The sequence below is a fragment of the Eschrichtius robustus genome, chromosome 13 (genome assembly GCF_028021215.1).
Source record: "Eschrichtius robustus isolate mEscRob2 chromosome 13, mEscRob2.pri, whole genome shotgun sequence".
Lineage (NCBI taxonomy): Eukaryota > Metazoa > Chordata > Mammalia > Artiodactyla > Eschrichtiidae > Eschrichtius > Eschrichtius robustus.
The window spans coordinates 34,445,723-34,470,796 of record NC_090836.1 but is presented as its reverse complement, the minus strand read 5'-3'; the positions used below and the strand labels follow the sequence as shown (position 1 = coordinate 34,470,796).

The 25,074-nt window shown below is 37.2% G+C and overlaps 1 protein-coding gene across 2 annotated transcripts in view; it reads right to left on the bottom strand.

Moving 5' to 3' along the window:
- Positions 1–677: 677 nt before the first annotated feature.
- PDZRN4 (PDZ domain containing ring finger 4) overlaps positions 678–25,074 on the bottom strand; it is a 370,115-nt gene continuing 345,718 nt past the window's right edge. For both annotated transcript variants that reach the window (XM_068560702.1, XM_068560703.1), the window contains 5 exons: positions 19,407–19,505; positions 16,810–16,872; positions 9,915–10,016; positions 5,763–5,879; positions 678–2,201 (listed from right to left, as the gene is read on the bottom strand). In XM_068560702.1, the coding sequence (XP_068416803.1) occupies positions 678–2,201; positions 5,763–5,879; positions 9,915–10,016; positions 16,810–16,872; positions 19,407–19,505 (1,905 nt within the window). The remainder of the gene's footprint in view (positions 2,202–5,762; positions 5,880–9,914; positions 10,017–16,809; positions 16,873–19,406; positions 19,506–25,074) is intronic.

Here is a 25,074-nt window from a genome sequence, read left to right as displayed (position 1 = left end):
GAACAATGGAAATAAAACACTCCTTGATAGCTTTTCTCAGGGATAATCAATAATTTATTTCTCTTTTATTGTCACAATTACCACAACTATCTAGCTACATGACCAATGTCACTACATACCACAGAAAGATTGTCCACCTACACTTTACTGAGACAAAGACAACGGCCATTTATGTGTTAAATGTACAACGGGATGTTAAAAAGAGGTGGCTTTTATGTATAAGACAAGATGTGGCACATGATTTATCAACAGGTTTGATTTCATATGTGTTATGCCAAGAAGCAAGCAGAGAAATGTTTTGGCATTGAGTTGTTATTAAAGTAGAAAATAAGTAAACTAGAGAAATAAATCCAGATCTACAATAGATACATTAAAATAGGAAATTAATTAGCTCCTCAGTATTTTTGTTTGTTTTTTTTTGTTTTCTTTCCTTTTGTTTGTTTTTATATATAAATGAGTAATACGAATATATCACAAGTTAAAGAAAAATCTCAGCCAAAATGAAGGTACCAGTATATGAAAAACAAATGAAAAATTAGCAGGTATTTTTGCTTACAAAAAATTTAAACTATAAAGAGTCACAAAATATATATAAAAACGCCACATTGAACGAGGCAAGCATCCTCTACCCAAACTGGTAGCACCCTCTGAAAGTCAGCTGCCTTCCATCCATTCGGTCATACCGTGGTGACTGACAAAAAGGCATTAGGGACTCGTGTGCCATCAGGGGACTTGGCCCCATGGGTCATCAGTTCTTGGATTGTCATCCAGTTGTCCAAAATTTTCTTGTTTCTCTTCTTCATCATCTTTTTGTGACTCAGTTCAATGATGTTGACCTCCTTCTTGCCCTCGCTGCCGCTCTGGGGACTCTCCTTGAGACACTCCAACCGGCTCCGCATCATGAACTCTCGGCGGCGCCGCTGCTCTTTGGCCCGCACCAGGTGTTGCTTCCTCTCCTCTTTGCTCCAGTAGCGCCCCATTTTCATCTCACTCATGGTGTCATCATCCGTCGTCATGCCACTCCGCTCCTCCTTGATCTTTAAGGCACGCTCCTTCAGAATGCGGTCCCTCACGGGTCTCTTGGTGATGTACCGTGTCCCGTCACTCCTGATTTTCACCTTCCATTCCATCTTGGGTTCTGAGCACTTCTGAGACTCCTTGCACACGCTCACCAAGCTGAGCTGACTCTGAGCGAACTCGACTGCGGACTTCTGTTGAATTAACTGCATGTAGCTTTGATAATGCCGGGCATGTGCTGGGATGTTTGCATATCTATAGGAGGAGCTGTGGTAAGGAGAGAGGTAAGGGATGTGTTCACCACTGGTCTTCTCTGGATCAGAAAGCTTGCTGCTTTCTGAAGTCTTCTTCTCTTTGCCTTCAACGCTGCAACTTTGTTCAGTGGTTTTGGCTTTGGTTGACTCTTTACTACTCTGTCCAGAAGAGGACTGATTGGCTGCCATTGTGCTTCTCAGGTTTTTCTTATTGGTGAGGTTGATCATTCTTGGAAGGGAACTGTCAGGGGAACGGTCCACAGTGAGTGGAGTGCTTCTGCAGCTTTCAGCTGTGTTGTAAGCACTAGAACTGTCTTTGTCTGACTTTTCTGGGTGTTCGAGGATGTCATCTAGTTTTCCCCTCTGTGTATCTATGCTGGTGTTATAATTTCGGAATCCTCCATCGTGCAATGCCCAGATGTCTCCATACTGGTCTGTCACTTTCCGGAGCCTGTGAGCCTGCATGATATTTTGGCACTCAAGTTCAATGTTTCTTAGTTCTTCATTAAGCAACTGTAGTTCGTGCTCCACTCCCTCTCGTCCCCCTTGATTGCATTCTATTGTGCTGCTTGAGTAATACAGGTCATACTCTCCATGCTTCCGAATCTTGCATTTGAGCTCCAAGAGCTGCCGAAACCTTTCACACTCCTCATCTTGGTTGCCAATACAGTCTGAGTCAATGTATTCACCAGACACGAAGCTCTCATTACACTGAAGTTCAATGCTTCCCAGAGTGTCTTGGCTCTGCCCCAGCTCTCTCTTGCTCTTCAAAGATGTGCCATTGGGATCCTCGGCTGCATTCTCCTGCTCTGAGCTCTCATCGTTCCGCAAGCTTTCATCTGTGCGCCCCACTCCACTGTCCTTCTCATGGTTGTTGGATGAAGATGTTGCCGTGTCTGTTGTGCCTTCTTCTTCTTCTTGTTTTTTTGGCTAAGAAAATAAAATTGAGAGAAGAAAGAAAGCTAATTATTTTGAAAAACACCAATTGTTGGAAAACTTGCTTGAAAAAACAGTGCTTCTTGGCAAAAGTGCAGTTCCTAGAAAGCTGCCCTGATTTTAGTATCCATAACACTTTTAGAAATAAAGGCAATTAGCTCATGGCAGATTTTTATACTTGAATATAAAGAAAACAAAAGCTGCTTGAATATGGCTATGCTACTCACTTGAGGATAAATAAAACAGGACAAATTTAAATAAGTGATTCTTGTCTTAAGGTTTTCTCTTAGTTGGGAAACTGGAGGGAAGGTGTGTAAATGAGGACTTTATGAGTTTCTGTGGTGATAACACACAAAAGGATGAGTAAGAGAGAGTGCTGAAATAGTCTTCAGAAATAGGAAGGCCTAGAGTTCAGAAGCTACATCATCTTGTTACTATTTTCTTTTTCCTGAACTTTTCTCAAGTTCAGAGGAGACTTCATTGGATCTAGTAATACACTGATAATGATAAGCTAAACATCACAAAATTTCAGGAATAGGTTCGTTACTGGAGCCCAGGACCTTCCATCTATAGATGAGGAAACTTAATCCCAGATGGATGTAGCTTCTTAGGCTAGAGGTCTAGGGGGCCAATGCCATCCCCCAGGGCCAGGATTTCTTACATGTCCAAGATGCTGTATTCTTGCATACAGGTACTTTGACCTCAGTGCATCTCCAAATCACGTTGCTCAAAAGCAACAGTAATGTCTTCGGACTCACTTGGGTTACTTTAAAAGATTTTTCTACTCTTAACCAGTAATGTCCTTCAGAGGTGAGTTTTATTCTACTGAGAGTAAAATGACGGTTCCCCTGAAAATCTGAGCAGCACTGATTGCCAGACATGGGCATAATGTCAAAAAACATATTTTGAGATAGGTATGTAAATATATGTGAACTTCACTCCCTGGTAATTTTTGGCTCTTTATGCAGAACAATTAACTGTCACTGCCCTAGGAAAGTGCACATCTAGTTGTTTCTCTTTGAATAGGGTAAAGTTACTCTTTCTTCCACCACTTCTCTTATAAAAGTCTACATGGCAGTTTCTAGATTGTATTCTCCTTATGTCTAAGTTTACTCACTATTTTATATATATATATATATTTTTTTTTTCCTTTAGCAGGAAATTATATAATTAAATATAATTAAGCTTGTTAGTGTCAAAGAAGGACAGAATGGGTGATAAAAGGTAAAACAGGTCTGCAAGGTTAAGATAATAGTTGTTTTCTTCCACCTAAGTAATGGCAGAACAAAGTGTAATGAACAGGGGGGAGAACATGAGCAGGTATCATGTTATTCTAGGATTCTGCATCTTTCCCTAAAATATTTTTCCTCATTTTTTAAGAACATACTGAGATTGATTTAAAATGTCTATTGATAAAAAATAATATTATACATAAGTAACTGTAACTAACAATGGAAAGCTTGATACATCCCTATGTCCCTTGCTATAAGGTGACAACAGCATCAAATGTGGTGACATTTGCACACTGTGCCATAAAACTCCCAGAGGATATTATTGATATTGGACATTTGAGTTTATATACCATATAACTTATATTTATATTTTTTCTCCTATCTAAATGGTAGGCTGAAAAAATACAGGAAGGCAGTATTTTTTCTTATTTTTCATACAATATATGATACAGACAAATTAATTAGCAAAATGTGTGTTAACAACAGTTACAGGACCAAGGACAGCATGTGAAGTAAACCTTCAGATGGATATGTATTTTAGTTTTTAAATATGGATATGCAATTTTTAATTGAATTTCCCTTTCTTTTGTCACTGATTTATGAGCACATGTGAAGACAGTTTTCTATTCTCAAACCTAGAATTCCTGGTTTCTGATATAATGCTACTCTATAATTTATCATTTCCCTATGGAATTATCATAGTGACAGGCAATGTTTCTACCAAGGCATTTCTAATGTAGTATTATTGTTTATAAGGGCAAAGGATTTTTAAAGGTTTCTGTACTTCTCATCATTTTTCAGTCTCATCGTGAAGAAAAATTTCTACACAATGAAAATCTCACCTCAGGGACATCTTGTGTTACCTCAAAAGACCTAGCATTTGTATTACATCTGATGAGTAGGCAGCATCTGACACCATATCACGTCACCTGGACAGGATTTCTCCCTTCTTTCTTTATTCCAACATCCTCCTGTCAATTTTGTATCAGGTCACATTTTTTATCTAAGAGAGAAAAAGCCTGGAGCAAGGACTTTCTTGCTTGTAACCAGCAGCTGCCACCAAAAAATATCTTTATTTGTGGCCAGTGTTGAAGTCATACATTAAAATTTCAACCTGTCCTCTTTATATTGAAAAGCAATTGCTACATTGCTGTAGCAGCATTGCTTTTGAGCATGAACTATTGTTTGTGAAGTGGCCACTGAGCATCCATGGTGAGCACAGAGTGTAGCACACATGGCTTTGTCAACTGTAGTTTGCAACCTAATAATTTATTAGCATATACACATGAGCACGCATGCACAGACACACACATACCTCTGTTATGGGATGCCAGCATGTCAATGCATCTCATCATTCAGTTTGGTAAAGTGATAGGATTTTTATGGTTTATATTCCTAAGCCTAACTGCCAGGATTTTTTTTTTAATTACCTTTTAGGGTGAGTTAAGAATTAATGTTGAGAATAGGATGATAATTAAACAAGTAAGCAGATTGACAGCGGAAGTGTTAATAAAATTATATCAGGCAAATGAATGACATGAATCTGACATAAAAAAATCTAGGCTATATTGATCTTGATTTTATCTAGTAGAAAAACAACAACAACAAAAATGAAAAGAATCCTAAGACTCAGTTTGCCACAAACCACACTGTGATCTTTCACTAGTTATGAATTACTTAAAGGCAGGGACTTTGCTCATTTTCTTTGTATTCTCAGGATCAAACGTGGTACTTGAAACATATTAGGGGCTGAGAATTTTTTGTTGAATGAATATATGACCTTAAGACAAAATGATGTCAATAATCTCAAGTTGAACTACTCTTAATTCAGGAGTATAAAGGTGTAATCTTGATACCAAATACCCAAATAAGGTTGATGGCTTACATCATGTCATCATCTTCCTAAAGTTGCCTAAATATTCAAATACATACATTAATATTTTAAAATACAAAATTACTTTTTTGGGGGGGAGGGGTTACCTCATGAGATATAGTTTATCTCTAGCTGGTATGTTGAGAAGCAACATGCAGTTTTACTATTAAATTTCCGAATTAGGTTGAATAGTACCTGGGTCAGCATTTGAATACTACTGTACTCTCCACAATGGCCCCTAAGCTTCCCAAAGTAGAAATATTCTTAATAGAAAAAAATTGTATTTATTCCCTCTTGCTTCATTTGAGATGATCATTTGCTTTCAAAAATTATCGTCACAGAGATGTTTGGTCAAACTCTTTGATTTTGTTTTTTTATTCCATTTATGGTTACACATTTAAAAAAGAACTAGCATCATTTCAAATGCTGGAGTTCAGATTGTGGCCCTACCTGCTCCACCTCACCGGCAGTGCGCTGCATTGCTTCATTATGCTGTTCTTCCAACATCGACAAATTTAACTCCTCTAAATATTCATTCCTTTCATCTTCCAGCCAGCCTTCATCCAGCTGCAAAAGAATACATTAGTACATTACATTCGGTTAGTGAGAACTCAAGCTAAGATAGGATAAACTTAAATGGTGACGCCTGACCAGTTCCTTTTATCGTAATGATTCTCTTCAAAATACCAGCCTCCTATAGTTCACCTCTCAGAAGGAAGAAAAGGTGATAAAAAAAATTGGACTCATGCCTTTTATCCTTCCCTGAAACAGAGCTACAGATTTTCTCTCATAACTGAGTAGACCTCACAGCACAGAACATCACTGCCTTTCAAAGTGTATGAAAAGCATACTGCATAATCCACAGCTGTCACGCTCATTACTCCCAACTGTCCCCGTGTTAAAGAACTGCAATGGTACTAATAGGGCTATGAGACAATCGGGCCTTTTTCCTTAACAACACCCCCCCCCCCCCCAAAGCAACTCCACACAAAGCACCCCCCACCAACACACACACACACACACTGATGCTACCCTCATTCTGCTTTTTTATTTTTAGACGGCTGACTTTCAAGTTAACAAGATGGCTGCTTGCCACAAATACGGACAACGTTTATTTCATCTGGAAAAAAAAAAAAAGGAAATTCTAAGTTACTCTCAATAGAGAGCGATGCTGTGCCATGACTATTGTGATTCGTTTCTCAGACCCAATTCCAAGGAAAAAGACCTTAAATGTTGCATGTAAGGGTGAGGGAGCCGTGTGAAGCGTGCAGGGTTTTCTTTGTGGGTGCTGAAGGTAGGTATTCTTGTGGCAGTCTTACACAAACTAAACCAAACAAATCCTTTTGGCTTCTCAATACAAAAGGAAGTGGAAAACTGGTGGTTACCTTGCTAATATGATAAGTGTTGACAGTCAATTTAGATAATTTGCCTCAAAGTGGGTTTTTGGAGCTGGATTACATAAATTAGCTGTCTATGCTGATTGAATTAACTGAATTATTGTCAAAGCTCCCCTTTACTCTGTGTTACAAAGAAACAGCAGCTTTCTAGTGAGTCAAAATTGACAACGGTGGGAGATGTTTTCACCACCGGACAAATGGGTAAGCACCAAACACAAAAAATAAGCTTGTCTTTAAGAGAACTGAACTTCTAAAACTTAAAAACAAGTGAACCTGAGAGGACATTAAATTGCACCAGAAGAGGCATTAGTGTCTCTGTATCACATTCATTAAATGAAGGCAATCATAGGTTTCTTTCTATTTACTAAAGGCTACCTAGACCTTAAATTATTTCAAACTTGACTGGGCCAAAAGCATCAATGCATTTATTCATCCTCATTTATGTCACTGTGGCCTGAATAACTTGACCAAGTTCCACCCCAGTGACTTTGATATGCAGATGAGCTATGAAGATTAAGCTGACTAAAAATTTAAATTCAGTCCAATTCATAATTGTCCAAGTTTTACATTTTTTAATCCCTTTTAAGTTTCATGAAGCTGCAAATGCCAGGCTCCAAAAGAAATTACTTAAAGCTAGAAATGTTTATTTTTTATAAGCACAGCAAGGACTTTTTCTTTAATCAGGTCAAAACAAAATATCTGCCAACACTGATACAGTGAATGATGGAACAGAGTCTTTTGAAATTGAAATGAAGGGATGGGGAAGACAAGGAGAACAAATGATAGAAATTAATGCTTTCCTATAACTCTTTTCTTATTAACTAACCCCACAGATCCCTGAGTTGCCATGTGTAGTTAGTGTGTGTCTACTTTGATTAAGGCTTCCCTCTAGGCTGGAGGAATACACAGCACACTAAGTCAGGAGAGATTCTTCTGGCTCACCTCCCTTCCCTGTCGCATTTCCCTTCCCCCTACACACACATTCATGGCAGTCTGAGTTCAGTGCTGTGGCAGAGACAGAATTTTCCCTTGAGTTGAGCCATGGGAAAAGGGGGACTGTCATAATTATACAGGGGGATCTGTCTGCACAGTAGAGGCTCACATGTGGCATTTCAGAGAAAGAAGCAACCTGCACTGTCTCAAAAGTTCTCTACAGTTCTTACAAGAGTCCTCTCTGCCCCAGTGTCCCAAGGGGAATAGGACAGAATAGCAATATCTTTAATGGTCTCAGGAAGAAAATGGGCAGAAAATGAAAGTAAGTTGACAGGGAATGAAAGAAATGAGTTATTTAAAAATATTACACGGTTGCACAGTACTGCCCCCAGCAACTCTGATCATTTCCGAGAATGTAGAGAGAATTTGAAACATAAAAAAAAAAAAAGGCCAGAAAAAACACACTAAAACTTCTATACTCTCTCTAAGTAAAATAAACATGCAAAAAATGCAATAATGAGATATACTGAAACTGATGGGAAAATATGGTGATATAAATACAAGTTTATGTTGTTTTTGCCACCTTATAGCATGTATTGCTTAAATTACATTTTTAAATCATGGTATTAAAATGCATTTTCTTTCCTTATTTTTCTAGAAATCTGATTTTCTAAAGGCAATTAGCTGCCTTCCAGTGTCATGACAGCTTCTTCAGGATCAAGGGGCTAGGGCAGATCTTGATTTTGACAGACGGGATGATATGCTACAGAGTCAGACAACCATCTTTTATCAACTGTGGAAAGAAAGTCTTGTTTGAAAATTCATGCTCCAACATTGACTCTTGGGTCAGGAGTGTAACCAGATATTCAAAAACGCCAGTGGTTCTACCAAGCATATGTATGCCATCAAAGATTAACAGGATCTGGTTTTATGTTATTAATTTCTATTTTTTCCACAGTATGTTATAGCTGTTATGTGGCATAGTAAAGGAAATGCTTTAATTCTAAATTAATGAGGTTCTCTAGCAGTTACATGGAAAGGGCAGGGAAACCACATTATAAAGTTGAAATATCTTTTCTACAGCAAGGGTGACTATTGAGTACTCTTCAATTTACCATTAATTTCACTAATATGTATTTAGCCCCTTTATTCTGTTCTTTTTCAAGAAAATGGGGTCATTGAGATTAACCGGTTTGCAAAATTTCCAGGTAATTAGTGCAATTTCATATGTATTTTAATAATTCACTCCCACATAGACAGCGCAGCCAGTTATGGAGTTTCCTTTCCCACTCCTAGGACCTCAGGTGTGTAACTTTAGTTTGCCCTAGGCTATGGCAGGCTTTATGGGAAACATTCAGAATGGTCAAGGGCATAATGGAAATATATGCGGAAAGGGTGATCTTTTAAAACCACTATATTCAAGACAGGATTCGGCCTGACACTGAAATACACTTACTCAATGTAATTTATAGATAGTATGTAGTTATTGAGTCTGAAATATATCAGATCAATAACCTGAAAGACAAATGGTGATATAACGAACTTCACTCACTGAAGTTGGTTATCCAGCACTGACAGATGGATAGAATGGTGACAATGTAATGTCCTTTCTGCCTTGTGGTGGGGGATAAAAAGGATATAAAAAGAAGTACCAATAGTACTTTTCTTCCACCATTACCTCTCCTTTACTTTCATGACATCTCCCTCTGTAAATATATAAAAAAATTCTTTAAAAGCTCTCAATTTGTTTTTGTCACACTAAACTTGGAAAAAATTCATTTACTATACATGGAACTACACTGTACTACTTAAGGTATTTTATTTGATAAAGTTACTCTAAAAAGATTTAAGTTGATAGCTAGATATGCTAATGTTTCTCTCATTAGAGATTCTTTCAAGATACGTTAATATGCCAATTAAGTATTTTTAGATGAAAACCTAAAGCAAGGATCCACACAGAATTAAATATCATGTAAAGTCAATCATTTTTCATTTATGAATTAATTTAAATAACTGGCAAGTGGAAGGAGAGAGTAATGATTCAATTTTGTGTGCTTTTAAAAAAAATAAGATGTTTAGCTGCCTTTCTGTGAAGCAATATTAAGGAGTCTTTACTTATAATTGTTTTGATAAGGTTGGCCAGTTGGGAAAGATGACTCAATTATATTTTGTATGCCTGGTTTTACAAACATCCGTGGCACTGATCTGTTATAGAATAGCAGACAGTGAACCTAAAGTGCAGTCTCAAGACTTTTGCTCTCTCTGTTCTGACCTGACTCTCCGGCCTTGCGACCAGCAGCACGATTCTCCGGCACTCATCACTAGACAGCAGGGCCACCGCCGCCTCTCGATCCTGGACGTCTTCCCCATTTATCTAGAAAACAAATGAAAGTGGCGCATTAGTTTCCATTTCCACAATGCTGCACACAATAAATGGCAAATATCAGCTCATTTATGGTAAATGTATGGACATGAAGCTCACACAATGGGCTCGTCTTCAGCCCCTCAGTGGTAAGTGCCTTCACTCAATTACGCGCTTACTGTAAGAGCCGTATCGATCCCTGAAGGATGGCGGACATCAGAGGAAGCAGTTATGTTCATAAATGTCCAACCTGCGCCCTGGCAACATACATCTAGCAACACAATTAACCAGCCCCTGACAGGTGACGTTCATCTTTCTCCGCTCAGAGTAATGGAAGTGTCACTCTGAGATAATGGTGCAGGGGGAAGTAGGACCAGCAATACCACAACTGAAATCCGTCATCCTGTGCGCTTGCTGTGAGCCAATTAGCGAGCTGCCGCGTTATCTCTCACCGGGCGATGCTCCCGGGCTGCTTGCATTTTCATTTAATCATTTCGTATTTGCGTGTGGGTCTGACTCAGTTGCCCCAAATCACTCTCGGGATATCTTTCAGTGCTTAACTAATCAAACGAAGAACCAGTTCATCAGTGACATCGTCATCTACTCCAGCTCCTTCCTCGGCTCTATCCGCTTCCCTAAAACAACAAAACTAATGAAATATCTTAAGGCTCATCTCTTAAGTATACTTAAATAAAATTTTTAAAAAATTAACATAAAATAAAAAAAAATTTTTTAAATAAGAATGCTTACTGAAAGAAGCCAAGCTTGAGTAAACTTTTGATTAAAACAAAAGATTCTAGTGGTGTTTGAAATGTACCTTTTTCTTTTTTCTAAGTTCTACAGGGAAAATAAGGTTCCTAAAGTTTGTATTTTAAACTACATTTCATGTTCAAATGTATTTAGCTCTTATTGATACACTTTTTTCTTTGGATATTTTAAATTTATTTTATTTTATTGATTGCTCAATTCCATAGAGATGAGATTTTTGATCCATAACACATCATCAAAAATGTGGGAAGAAATTTCGATTGAAGAGGTCAAGTAATTCTATCTAAAATAAGTATTAATTATTTCAGAAAGTGTGGCTGCATTGACCATTTTTTTCCAATAATTAATCTAACATCTTTCACTGTGAATTTCTGCTTAAAAGCATGAAGTAGACTCCTGACATTTTCTCCTTGTGGGTCTCTGGGATTCTGGCTGATTCATGAAGACAGACATAATTATCTGAAGACAAGCTCAGGAATCTCAACTGTGGACCATAATAAATGATTATTATTCCTAGAATCATATTTAGCACAAAGAAAGCAGACAATGATAGTCAAAGGGGGGAAAAAAATCACACAACCTCATGCTATATTTTCTTACTGTGATCAAATGAATAGCTCCTTAGTTTTTCACTTGTATGTGTGGACAGGAAATTCAGTTTTTATAACTTTTAAGTACATTCCCTTTTTTTTTTTTTTTTTGCCAATTCTCAAATAAAATTCACTAAATTAGAAAATGAAAACGTTGATCCTAAACTGGGGACTAATGACCAAGAAGGATATGTTGTGGGTTTTTTTTAGTAAATGTATACCTGAAAATTTTGTACTGAGTCCAAGGCCTTTTTTTCTTCAAATAAACATAAATTGGCAGTGATGGGTTCCACTACACCTCCCCCACCTCAATTGCGTGTAGTTTAAAAATAATGATTTCTTTCAGTTTTGAGGGCTTGTATCCATTTCATAGTAATTCTTAGTAGTATATGTGTGATGCATCTATTTGTCTATCAATTATGGACCTTATCGTTCATCTTCCCTCCATTGTAGGCATTGATCCTAAGGAGACTGAGTTGGATGATCTCACACAACTTAACCTTTTCTGTTTGAAATACAATTCTCACTACTACTTTTTCACTTGAGTATATGCATACTTCCAAATTCTTCATCTAAACTTTACTTACCATTAATCTAAACACTCTTCATTCATGTTAATGTTATTGTTCATTTCCTCTATTAAAATGCAGATAATAGTGCCTTTCTCAGAGGACTGTTATAGGATTAAAAGAGTTAATATATGTGAACAGTTTAAATAAGTGCCTGGTATACAGAAAGTGCTCAAGCTTGCACATATTACTGTTAATGCTATTGTTGTTATTATTATTACTATGATTATTTATATTTTAATCCCTCAGAAAGACTCTTTTCTTCTAAACAAAGCAAATATATTAAAATTCATGTGGGGGGCAATGGTGGTGTGATGAATTGGGAGATTGGGATTGACATATGTACACTAATATGTATAAAATGGATAACTAATAAGAACCTGCTGTATAAAAATAAAATAAAATTCAAAAAAAATAAATAGAATAAAATTCATGCATAACATTGAAATCCATAGCAGGAAACATGGTTCTAGTTTAAAAGATATCTATGTCATATATATTTTTAATTTTTAGAGGGCCATCAAGAAACAGTATGGCTGCATTTGATTTCCTTTATAGTTGGTGTTCTTCTCTCTCCTCTGTGAACTCATACTACAAGAGCTATGGTCTCCAGTCCTGGCATTATGGTCTTATTTTGGGAGGACAGATCATACGTTGTAGAAACAGTTTTACATCCAGAATCATATGTGGAATGAAAGAAATCTGCCACAGAATACTGGCATTAAAGTGTAATCTTTGTTTATTTTTCAAAATAAAGGCCACCTTAGCCACCTGGTTGGTAGATCCCGTTGTACTCGGGACATTACTTTGATACCCAGATTGATATTGAGGCAAAAAACGCAGCCATAGGTTTCATCAAAGATGCCTCTCAAGGAATGAAAAAGACTTGAGGAATGGAATCAGAGAGAGCTTTCCACCTTCATTTGCTCTTGTTCCTGAATGATGGCTCAGAGCTACAGGATTGCTTGTGGGAAAGCAGCTTGCTGTGCCTGGAAACATCATGCAGACAGAAAGGCGAAGGATCCAGAAACAAGGGGAGGGCATAGATGAGAATTGGAGTCAGCCCAATTTAATGGAAGACTTCCATTTCAAGAAAAGAGAGGGAAAGAGAGCAAGGAGGAAGGCAATATTTAACCTTTGTTATAAATGAGGAAAAACTGCTAGATAATATATCTGTTTCATTTTTTGTGCATGGTATATGCAAATATTAGTTTCAAAATGGATATTTTCTTGGCTTAGGAGAGATTTGTGGCAATTATAAAGAGAAATCAGCCGAAATTCCACTTTAGGCCTAATCGCCTGTACGGGCATATGAGTGTGTGTGTGTGTCTGTGTGTAAAACCCTAAAAGTCTAGAAATATAGTTATATAGCTTTTTTTGCTTGAATATGCCAATTTTTAGGTTTCCTGTATCAGTGTACCATAGGCAGGTAGGCAACTACAGTTCTTGGATTTCAACCACTTATAGAATTTCTTATTTGAAAACCCAGGAATCTTAGGCAAGAGAAAAAAGTTTTATTTCAAATGTGTTTATATTTCAGGGTGGAGAGAAAGAAGGTAAGTGAAGAATAGAAATACAGAGGTGAAAAGAACAGAAATAGGGGGAAAACAGTTATCCAAAGGGAAGAAAGTAAGAGTAGGAAGAAACGGTGAGGACCAGTTTAGGGCAGAGAAAGAAAGAGAGCTGATTAGAAGTCTTATTGTTCCACTGTTTGAGCTTTTGCAGGGTCTTGTCAGGGAATAATCCTTAGAAACATGACTGACTTTTCTGGCCAACATGAGATCAGATTGCTTACATGGAATAGTATATGCCAAAGAGAACGTGAGACTAGAGCACTCTTTACTTTAGACGGCTGATCATGTATGTCTTTAATTTTTCTCCTGACTCAGCACGGCAATTTTGTAAAAGAACTTCCCCATATTAATTCCTGGGAACACATCTGATACCACCAGTTTGTGGCAAAAGCACAGCAAATAGAACTGTCAAGCACTTGCAGAGAAAAAACACATGAGAGCTAGAATGTGTTCTCACGAAGGTGGATCATGGTTTCTCTTCTGCACGATCCCTACCTTCTAACAATATCGTGTGATTACCTGTGTGTGTGGTGCGATTAGGTGAGGTTCTCTGACAGGACCGTGGAGCACTACACTTAGAAAATTTTAGCTACACAATGAAGGCAGGACCATAGAAATACTCTACTTAGGTCATTGTGAACAGGAAATTAAAATCCCGATTGCTCTAATGAGATTCATTTAAATCAAAGCCAGCCAGGAAACTTAAAGGATGAGAAGAAATCCTCTCTTTCCCCCACTCTCATCTCCCTGGGAAAGGAGTCATTAATTGTTCATTACAGGGTATCCCATAATCTCCTTACCAGCCACACGGGAGCTATTTGTCTATCGGCACAATTTTGTCACAGTTTTCTTTTATATAATTTTACTATCACCATTAAGATTCTTTGTTTCCTGTGTGTGCAGATAGAATTGAATTCTAGGCTTTTTAATGTGACAGGCATTTATTCATTAGATGTGACGTATTTGTCACTAAACATAAACTAATCAGGCAAACCACAGCACTTTATCAATCCTGCTGTTGTTTTTTCAATGAATCAAGTCCATTAAGGAATGCCTTATTACCCAGAAAATATCTTATCTGAAAACTTTACCTGCCTACGATATAGCCAAGAATAAGGAAGTGTCAAAATACATAGTGTGCATCTGTGGAAACATATGTACTTTATTTCTATCAAACTCTACCCACAGAACTAATAGACACCATTTTACTAACTGTATTTGTGTATCTAGCCTATGGGAGGTGGTGACCTGGAAACTAGGAAGTGAGCCAGTGAGTGCACAGTAGTGGGTACGGGGCGTGGTGAGTAGATGGTGACAGGAAGAAGTGACAGCTGGAAACAGCAAGAGGAAAATGACAAAACATAGACCCAATGCATCAGAAAAAGTAGCCAACTAGGGTCATTTAATATCAGGGCACACAATCTTCCAGATCTTTCAGCCATTGAGCATTTTACTCTATTATATATAGCATTGTGTGATGATTGCTGGGAGTGACGTGACCCTCAGCATCAAAGGAAGGTTACATTCTTTTCAGTATATTTAATTGGAGACGTTAACAAAGTGAACAACACATTTAAAATGATTTCTAAATCAAAAACTCAATGAAATATTTTTGAAGCTTTCATTATCTGGATGACACATGCAGATGGTACCCCTTTTTATTAATGAAGATGTATAAGTATAGCTTTACTGCAGATTTTATTCTTCCATCTATCCTATCACTCTCTCTACTGAATACCCGTGTTTCATTCACTCGTTTACTCACATGAGTGTGAGAAAAACATTGAAAATATGGTAGCAAACAAGACTAAGTCTTGGTTTCTTGATTCACTTTTCCTGCCCCTGAGTTATCCAGTGATAGACACATCCCATTTTGTTTAACTACAGGTCAACACTTAGGGAGCTCATTAAAGTAGAAATTATGTATTCTTGAAGTTTTCTGAAGACTAGTGGGACCATAACCTCTAATTCATACTTCTATTCTTTCCTCATTGGAGCCTTAGTAGAGGGTCCTTGATGAAAAAGGAGTTCTGTGGCCTCTTGCTAGAGAAGGGAAGGGGTATGGAGAAGTGGTGTGATTCGGTGAGTACCCCCCCCCCGCCCCAAAGAAAGGAAAGAAGACCAGCAGAAGGCTGGGCAGAATAGCCCTCGTGTGGCACAACTTTCTCACAACAACGTCGCATTGTACTGTAATCATCTGCATAAGCAGCTGTCTTCCTAATTACACAGGGAATGCCCCAAAGGCTGCCATGGCATCTTGTCTATTTTTAAAGCCCTGGTTCCAGGTAGAGTGTTGAATCCAAATGTACTGAACTGAAAGAAACATTCGTTAGGGGTTCATATCTAGGAAGGAGAAATGGGAACAACAGATCCGTCATAACAACTAAAAGTTTTGCAGAATGTTTTAACAGTTGTAGCTTCTTCAATTTGTCATTTGAGTCCTCCTTCCTGTCTTGCAGTTGTGATCTGCAGTGAAACTCAACCCCCAAGGACCTCTGTTCTTATTTTGGGTTAAACTGGACATAAGAGCTGGGGTGCTGTGTGTCTTCCTCCAGCCACCCTTTATGAGAAAGGACTCAGAAGGGATAGAGCAGGTCAAGGCAGATTTAGGATGGAAACTTTGGCTTTTGCAGTTTTTCCTGGTTTGGCCGGGAACTCTTTCCAGTCTACACACCCCCTATGAGGTGCTTACCATCTCTATTTTTAAACTGAAACTCAGTCAGCCTCTATGTTTTCACATTCCGTCCTCCACATGTCCCCAGCAACTCATTTATAAATAATTAAGACTTCTTCAGACTTCTAAACTTTCATAGTAATGGAACACTGGGATCCCTGTTTGCCTAATTTATTGTGGAAAAGGCAGCAATAACTGCTGCTGATGCTAGTAACAAAAGCAGTTAATGCTTATTACTCACCATGCACTGTGTGCTAAGCACATCACATGCTTAATCATATGTAACCTTTGCAACAATATATTTTACTATTATCATTCTTTAAGATGAGGAAACAGGCTTACAATGAGAGGTTAAGTAAAGTGCCCAAGTAAGTGATGGAGCTGGAAGCTGAAGTCGAGGTATCTGAGTCCAGAGATTATGCCTTACTCACTAATTATTAGCTACTAATCCTTAATAAATGGCACTATCCTTATTTTTAAAAAGGTTTGAATGATCACTTTTAGTTTTGTAGATGTTACTATGCAGAAACAAAGACAAATTATTTTCTCTAACATTTTTCAAGGAACAAAATAAAATTAAAACTATTGGACAGAAAGTAGGAAATTAAAGGAAATAACCACACCACATACTTGCAAAATACGATCCCCTTCTCGAATCCGGCCATCTTTGGCAGCAATGCTGTTTGGATCTACCTGTAAGGGAGAGGACACACAGCTTCAAGTGGATATGCAATATCCTCCCAGGAACTTAAAAATATGGTTTTAAAAAATATTTTTAAAAACGTATTTCAAGTTTTTCTATTGATTTATAGAGTGCGTGCCAAATTTCCTTCTGTCAACTGATTCTAAAAATGTAAATGAACTATTTTAGAATTAATTACAATAAAATTAAAGAGTACTAGAGCACATCTTGATTTGTAGACCACTTTTCTCTCCCTGCCTCTCTATGTTTCTTCCTTCCTTTTATCCTTTCCCCCCTTTTTATTTTATTTTATATTATTTTTTTATATCTGTTCACTCATTTCTGTATCCCAACTGTCAGACATGGTCTTCAGCTGACATGATCCTCAGCTGATGTTAATACTAGGACCCAGGAAATTTACTTTCTGCTAGGGTGATTTTTAAATCCTGTCTTAGCTGTCTGAGAAAACCTGATAGCTATACTCTAAGTCCATACTTATTAAAGGGATTTCTGTGTTATGAGCACATTAATTTATAAAGAGATTTATAATCTATGTAGCTCAAGAAGTGAAAAAAAATCCTATCCATGTAGATTATTACTAGACACTACTTTACATATAGGGTGAAGTATATTAACTGTCACTTATTTTAGAATAAATAGATATTTAAAGCTCTATTAAGAGTTTATCAACATTTTAATGGGCCAAACTTCAGTGATGACTTACTGTTCACTGGGGGTAATTCCATCTATCACATTTCACATGAAGGCTTCAAACCATTTATTGGAGCTTATTCTAGCAAAGCCTTTTTTTTTTTTTTTTTTTTTTTTTAAGCAAAGTATTTCAAGTGTAGGGTAAGGTTGATCCATCCTATCCAGATGTTAGATATTACTTTTTAATTAGGTGGTACCAGCCAATAAATGAGTTTTAAGTGATCAGTCAAGAACAAAAGACACTATAATTACATGTAAGATGTATAGGGAAACATTTTTTCCAAATAATTTTGTTCTGCTCCTGTGGCTTTTTTATTATCCCTGAAAAGTAAAGTTCCAAAGCTGACATGTTTAAATAGTAAACAGAGACTTACTTGAAGGAAATAAGGGATGATTAATCAATTGTATCCTATTTAGAAGCCATTCACAATCTAAAACTTTGTCTTCAGAACAGTAATCAAACTAATATTAAAATTCTGCATTTGTACCTCCATACGTACTACAAAGGATAATGCTGCAGGTGTTTCCTTATACTTCCTCACCATAAGCAGAGGGGTTATCATAGTTGTTTATTTAAAAGAAGTACATAAGTCAAGTATTCTCTGGAGATTTTTCCATAGTGAGAGCCAGTCAGTAGATTCTTTGGTAAAATGATACATTTATAGAGCTGCGTAGTTTTCTAAGTTCATTAATTATATTATCTCTGCCAGAGTCTAAACACCTCTATAAAAGTAATGTGATAAGCATTGTCGTACTAAGTTTCTAGGTGAGGAAGCCAAAGCTCAGTAAGTTACGTAATGTTTTCAAAGTCATAGCCAAGAAACTTTGGAACAGCACAGAACAGCAATCAGTATTTACTTTGGGTTCATACACATACACATACATATATACATACATGGTTTCACACACATATATGTGTGTATACATACATATATGCAGGAGTTAGATAACATCTATATATACTTGTATGTACATATATGTATTTGCATGTATATGTGTAATTATAAATATGTTTGTATGTGTATGTATATATATATCTCACACACACACACATAATACCTTACTACTTCTCATAAAATGATTCTTTTGGGAGTTTCAAAAAATCACCTGTAATAATAAATTTTGCTTCACATTTTTTCAAAGTTATTAACACTGAGGGTATTTCACATTTACGTACCTCACTTTTTTAAATTGAATTATAGTTGATTTACAATGTTGTGTTAGTTTCTGGTGTACAGAAAAGTGATTCAGTTATACATGTATGTACATATTCTTTTTCATATTCTTTTCCATTGTGGCTTATTACAGGATATTGAATACAGTTCCCTGCGTAAGTACCTCACTTCTTGAAAGTGATTATGGGGCTGAATAAAACAAACCAATGGATGCACTTCTTGGATATGATATTTAAATTTATCAATTCTGTCAGCAGAGTAAAATATCTGATTATTGTGAATATTAGATTTAAAAGTCAATGCTATTGTTAACAGGACAGATAAAGGACACAGCAGGAATAGAAGGATTAATGTTTGCTGATCAAAAACTTTGCTCGGCTTCCTGCGTACTTAAGGGACTTTATTCAGATTTAGACAATGTTACAATTTTTGCACTTCTCCTTACTGGAATTCGGTGGTGAAAGCATCCACATTAAATAGGCTGATAATAATTCCATTACTTGGGCAACATAATTTACTTTCCTAATTGAAAGTGACAACTACTGGCACATGGCCAATTCTTCCCATTCCAGCCTCCCAAGGATTTTCTCATCGTGAGTCATTTCACTCCACTGCTCGCTGTCTGCCTCCCCTAACCTCTCCTCCATGGCATTTCTCACCTCACTGACATAAATGCCGGTGTCTTCTTCATCATCCGTTCGGTAACAGACTGTCAGGCCCAGCTTCTCTTGACTGTTAACACGACACAACTCGACCTCCTGAGAGAAAAACACACACCGAACGACATTTATCTCAGAGAGAAATCAAATCCCGCAGCAGGATGGAGAACTCACTGATATTCTCTAGGCCATCCTGGGACGTCTTCATAATTATTGCCTAACATCTGAAATTAACCCATGTTACCAGAATCCTCACAATTTACTCTCAACATGTATGTCTGTATATTCAGGCCAGTGTTTTAACTTTTCATTGTAAAGTTGGAGATGTGCAATGTTTTTGTATTAAATCATAAAACTTTACAAAACCACAAATGAAGTTTAAATAAAATATGTAGAAATCAAAAATGTAGAATCAAGAAAATATTTGAGAATGTTAAAGTAGGTAGTAAAATGTTTATGAAACTACTGAGAGTACTGTGTTTTTATTTGTATTTTAATAAAACAAAATAAAGTTCAAATAAAAAAAGACTAAACTGTACATCAATTCTTCTTTTGAGTTCTATACAACATTATAATAAGCAAGAGTTCTGTGTAGCTCAGGCCAAGGTTTTCTATTATCCTGTAGCAGCTCTCACCCTTGGAAAGAAATGGGTTCATCCAGGCTGTAGGGAGAGACATAAACAGTCATATGGGCAGAGGCAATGATTCAAAAATGCAGCAGTAAATGAACAAGGAAACACATTTACTGAAACACATGGCTAAGGGGCTTGAAATGTCAGTCCTTAGGTAATGTATGTTGAATCTATTTCCTGATTTATATTCAGTAAAATAATAATAAATTTCAGTGTATTTCATTTTTATATAATGAAATAGATTTGTACTACTCTCAGAAGCAGATGACTTTTAGAATAAATTGCATAAGTCCAAGCACTGAAACACAAATTGGTGCTCTCATCATGGAGAACGTGTTCCTATTGGATGGAGCTTATAAGGACCTTTAGTAAAGAATCAGATGAAGAAGAACAGAATAGATTTAAACTGGAAATGAAATCTAGACCATCTTTCTAAAACTCAGGCTTTGTGGGAGTTACAAGTTTGTCTGTCTTGCTTAATGCTCTTTCTCTGGTTCCTGGAACAGGGGATTGTTCAGCGTGGGGACTCAGTCAATGCTGGTTGAAGGGTGATGGCTTTTATTTCAAAATATATCCTAGTGTTTATAACTTTTTGTAAAACAATAATTAAATAATATTTCCTCTTTAACTGGAGGTAGATTGTGTGTGTGTGTGTGTGTGTGTGCACACGCGCGCATGTGTATGAATGAAGGGAATAAAGTTTGTTAATAAAGTATCCGTTTAACTGTATATGATCTGAAATAGTTACCAGGACTAAATAATGAGAAACTCACTTAATTTCAAACTAGAGGATATTTTCCAGTACACTCTGCTACATTTGAAGAAGTATCTTCCCTTTTAACTTTGTATTTCAGTGAAGGTCTTGTCATTGGAAAATAACCATTTATTTTAACGACATACTATATAAACCAAAGGTAAATCCTTAACAAGGATAGACTGTCATAAGCTCCAGTGACCAATAATTTCACAGCTAATAGCAAATAAAAGAAAATTTAAATCTTCTATCCTGAGATATGTACTGCAAATTGGTGAAGTACATGAAACCATGAAGAATGCTGACTTTCCACCTGGTGGACAAAGATATTCTAAATTACACTACAGAGCTTAAAAAGGGCTTGGTGTATGTTGAACAAGAAGAAAAAAAGTCTTTTCACCTAGAGGAAGAATAGCAAACAGTGACATGTTTTGGCACCAGAAGCAAAAAGTACACACCAATCAAGGGCATTTTCAAAACTGGCAACAATTAATGCCTCTAGAGGGAAAGAACACTTGACTAAAACTGTAACATTAGGAAGGAATTATAGCAACAAAAGAGCTCGATTATAGCAATGAAGTATACAGTTAAGGAGTAAAGAAGCTTGTGATTCCTAAGAGGCCTACAAGGAAACCTAAACACCCCATAAAGAATTGAAAGTGGGACCTTTAAATTAAAGCAAATGAGCTGTATTCGGAGCTGAAATCCATTGACTTTCGATGTCCTTCCAATAGCACCAAGGAACACCCCATCCTGTGGGAAGTTGTTTCCAGAGGGAAGCATTCCTTTCGTGAGTGTTTTCTCTACACTCTCCACGGTGTAATAGGGTTTGGTGTTTGTTTAGAAGATGCATATCTAAATATTTTGTAGTAAAATGGAACCAATCTATTAAAATAAAAAGGGTAGAACCACCCATACAACATCAATATCACCAAGAATCACAGGGAAACAGAAATCTGAGATCCTGAGGTCAAAAGAACTTTTCAATATTGTCATCTTATTGAACCTAAGCAAAACTGTGAAGCAGGTCTCAAAGTTACCCACAGCATCTTTGTTTTCAACATCACCCCCTCCCCCTTTTAAGATACTGGGCACCCTCCTACTATTTCTTTTGCTTCCTGGAGTTCCTGAGGTTGCCTACTTAGGAAGCCATTGGGATTTCAGGCTTGCCACCCTAATTGTCTCCTAGAAAAACCTGGTATTTGGTGTAGTCTTCCATTCTCTCACGAGTAGCTCTTGAGATATAAAGATAATTGATAAATAAATGTTTCTTAAAGGGATCATCATTAGTAATTATTTAAAATGTGGCCCCATCCAGGGTTTGGTTTACACCAACAAAGACTGAAAATACAATTTTTATTACAAGCCTTAACTCAAAGGACTGAACTTATGGAAGTAAGATTCCAGGCTCCAGAGGAGGCGCAAGTGAGATTTCTTGGATCCCACAAATCACCGAACACCAGCCCCAAGTGCGGACTTGCAATTCTTTCTTTGGTTGAGAATGTTTCAGATATTACATATTTCATATTGGTACACAAAAGCTTACATTTTAGAATCAAAGTTTCTTTAATTCTATGACAAAAATAACTTATAAGCAGCTACCTGTTGACAATTTTGTTTGTATGAGGTAAAGGTGGCTTTGTAAAGGCTGCTTATCTGAAAAGAATACTCTAACCCAGGTTTAATTTCGTATTCCCTTCACAGTGCACACAAGCCTCTGACTTCTGAAGAAACAACCCTCTGGTAATAGAGAACGTTTTCCCTAACAACTTTCATACCTTTCCCTCTGTCATGAGGAAGCTGTTTGATGAAAAACATAGAAGTGAAATGCTACCTCTGTACATTTTCTCCACGGAGACAATTCTTGGGTATCTGCAAATCAAAGGCAAGCCCGCACGGATGGCACTGCTAACCTTCCATAAGTCATTTGTGACTGGAGTGGAAGAATCACTTCATATACCCGATGAAACCACATTCATTTTGGCTTGAATGTGCTTTAAGATGCTATGTTCTGGGACTATGTACAGTCCCTTAAAAAAATCAAATCACGGTATCTAATCCTGTGAGAAACTGATTATTGAGATTGAGGGTGGAGTAGGAGATTAAACTTAGTAAAGTTTGCTGTGAAATATCCTTCGAATTATAGAAAGAATGGGATTTTTTACATAAATTGGTTGCACTACAGTGCTGTGAATATTTTATATTTTTTTATGATTGGGTCTGAGGTGGAACAAGGAACTTAAAAAGAAAAAACACACACTTTTGCTTTTTAGATGGGATTCTCTTGCTGGAAGAAGAACTGAGGCTTGAAGCTGCCTGCAATGGTTTTTTAAGCAAATTGTTTCCACACTCTAAAGAGCTCTAAGGCCCATGGAATGAGTGAGAAAATTCAGAGGCAATCAGTACTACACAAGTCAGAATGAAAACCAGGGCTAGACAAGATGGTCACTGATATCAACTGACAATCCCGAGAGAGGGGTCTATTGTGTCCATATCTTTCTTGTAATTTTATTTGTTTTCTGGTTTTTATTTATCAGACAACATATCCATTACTACACAAGCTTAGTATTAATCATATATCATTGTCTTAAATTTTGTAATGTTGATTAGTAACTAGTGAAATACCATGCTTAGTTGTTCCAACAAAACCTTTATTAAAAATGAATTAAGTAGGAAATATGAAAACTTTAACCCTCACAGCTAAGAGAAGCCTAGATACTCTACTGTGAAAATATTGCTTCAATTCACTCTCTCCTGGATAGTGGAAATCAGATATAAAACTCAGTAAAAAATAAACGACAAAACTCCTGGAATACCCAAATTGCTATGACTACAACATTTCAGTGAGCTCGGACACCCCAACTCCAAACATTCAAAACAAGTTGCTGCAACTAGTAAATAAATTACATTTTATAGAGACATTAGGGTAAAACTGAAAGCACGTGGTCCTGTCTTTACACCAACTCCCCTAACCTCACCTCCTCACTCAACCACTTTCCCTTTTCAATGATATTGTTGTGAAATATAGGCAGTGTTTAATCCTATCCTATTCTTAGCGACTTTCTCTTTCTGAATCCTTTGAGAAATAAAACTGCCACATTTTTCTAGATCCAGGTTGTCTGCTTCTCACTGTGGACTCTGAATTGCCTTATGAAGTCTTAAATTACCCATTTGTAATCAATTTTACACCCTAACAAAGAAAAAGATGTTAATTTTGTTTATACTTTTAACTGGGTCAGGGAATGGATTCACGAGGCCAGTAATTAAGAGTCCATGTCAGGAATAGAAATGGGAAACTTAAAATCAAGGTGACTGTCAGAAGTGGTTTGTATTTTGTATCGTTACTTCTGCTGTGTCAACTAGAGAATCAGGCCAGTGGCATGGGCACCTGCCCTTTAATGGGCTTTCACCCAGTCCTGCTCTGTCTATACCAAAGAGCAAAGGCAGGGCAGGAAACCAGAAAAACGTGCTGTTTACATCAGACATGTTTTTTTTTCTTCCTTCCTATTTTGATGTTGTATCTTTTGAGAAAGCTGCACTTGTTTTTAAGTATTAGGATCATGTGGTTTACCCTTGTAAGAATCCAGAAATTCAGGGTTTTTCACAGTTGACTCTTGAGATTTGAACAAAACATAAAATGATCATTTATTAGCTTACGAATGGCACTGCTAAATATCCATAGTCATTTGTGTCTAGATTTTGTGATCGATATGTTAGTTGTTGGCGGGTCTACATCAAGATAATTCAGCATATCATAACAATGTACAGAAAAGACTACTCACAAAATGTCATTTCCATAGTTGCTTTACTTCTAAAATATCCACTTTAAGCAGCTTCCATTCCCCCTCCACCATTTGTGCTCTCTCACTGGACCTTGAACCTGTTGACCCTTCCACTTTTCACTATCAATAATTCCCTCTCACCCTCCCCTCTCTCCTTGCCCAGCTTGGAACTGCAGTTAGTCATGATACTCTTATAAAAATCCACAACCTCCTCGCTATTCTCTGCCTTCACCATAGCACCCAGCAAAGGTCAATCACTGTTGAGCCCAACTCTTCACTTCCTTGTGTTCCCACCTAAGCGGCTGTATGGTCCTGGAGGAAAAGGCACAGCCATGCTAACTACACGGACTGCTTTCACTGTAAATTCATTCCCACAAACCTCAAATGGGCCATCAACACTGCCTGACAATCGCACATGCTTCCCTCGTCAAGCTGCTCCTCTTTCCTCAATTTTCCAACACAACCTGCCCACTCTCAGTTGATGACCTCCCCTCAGAACC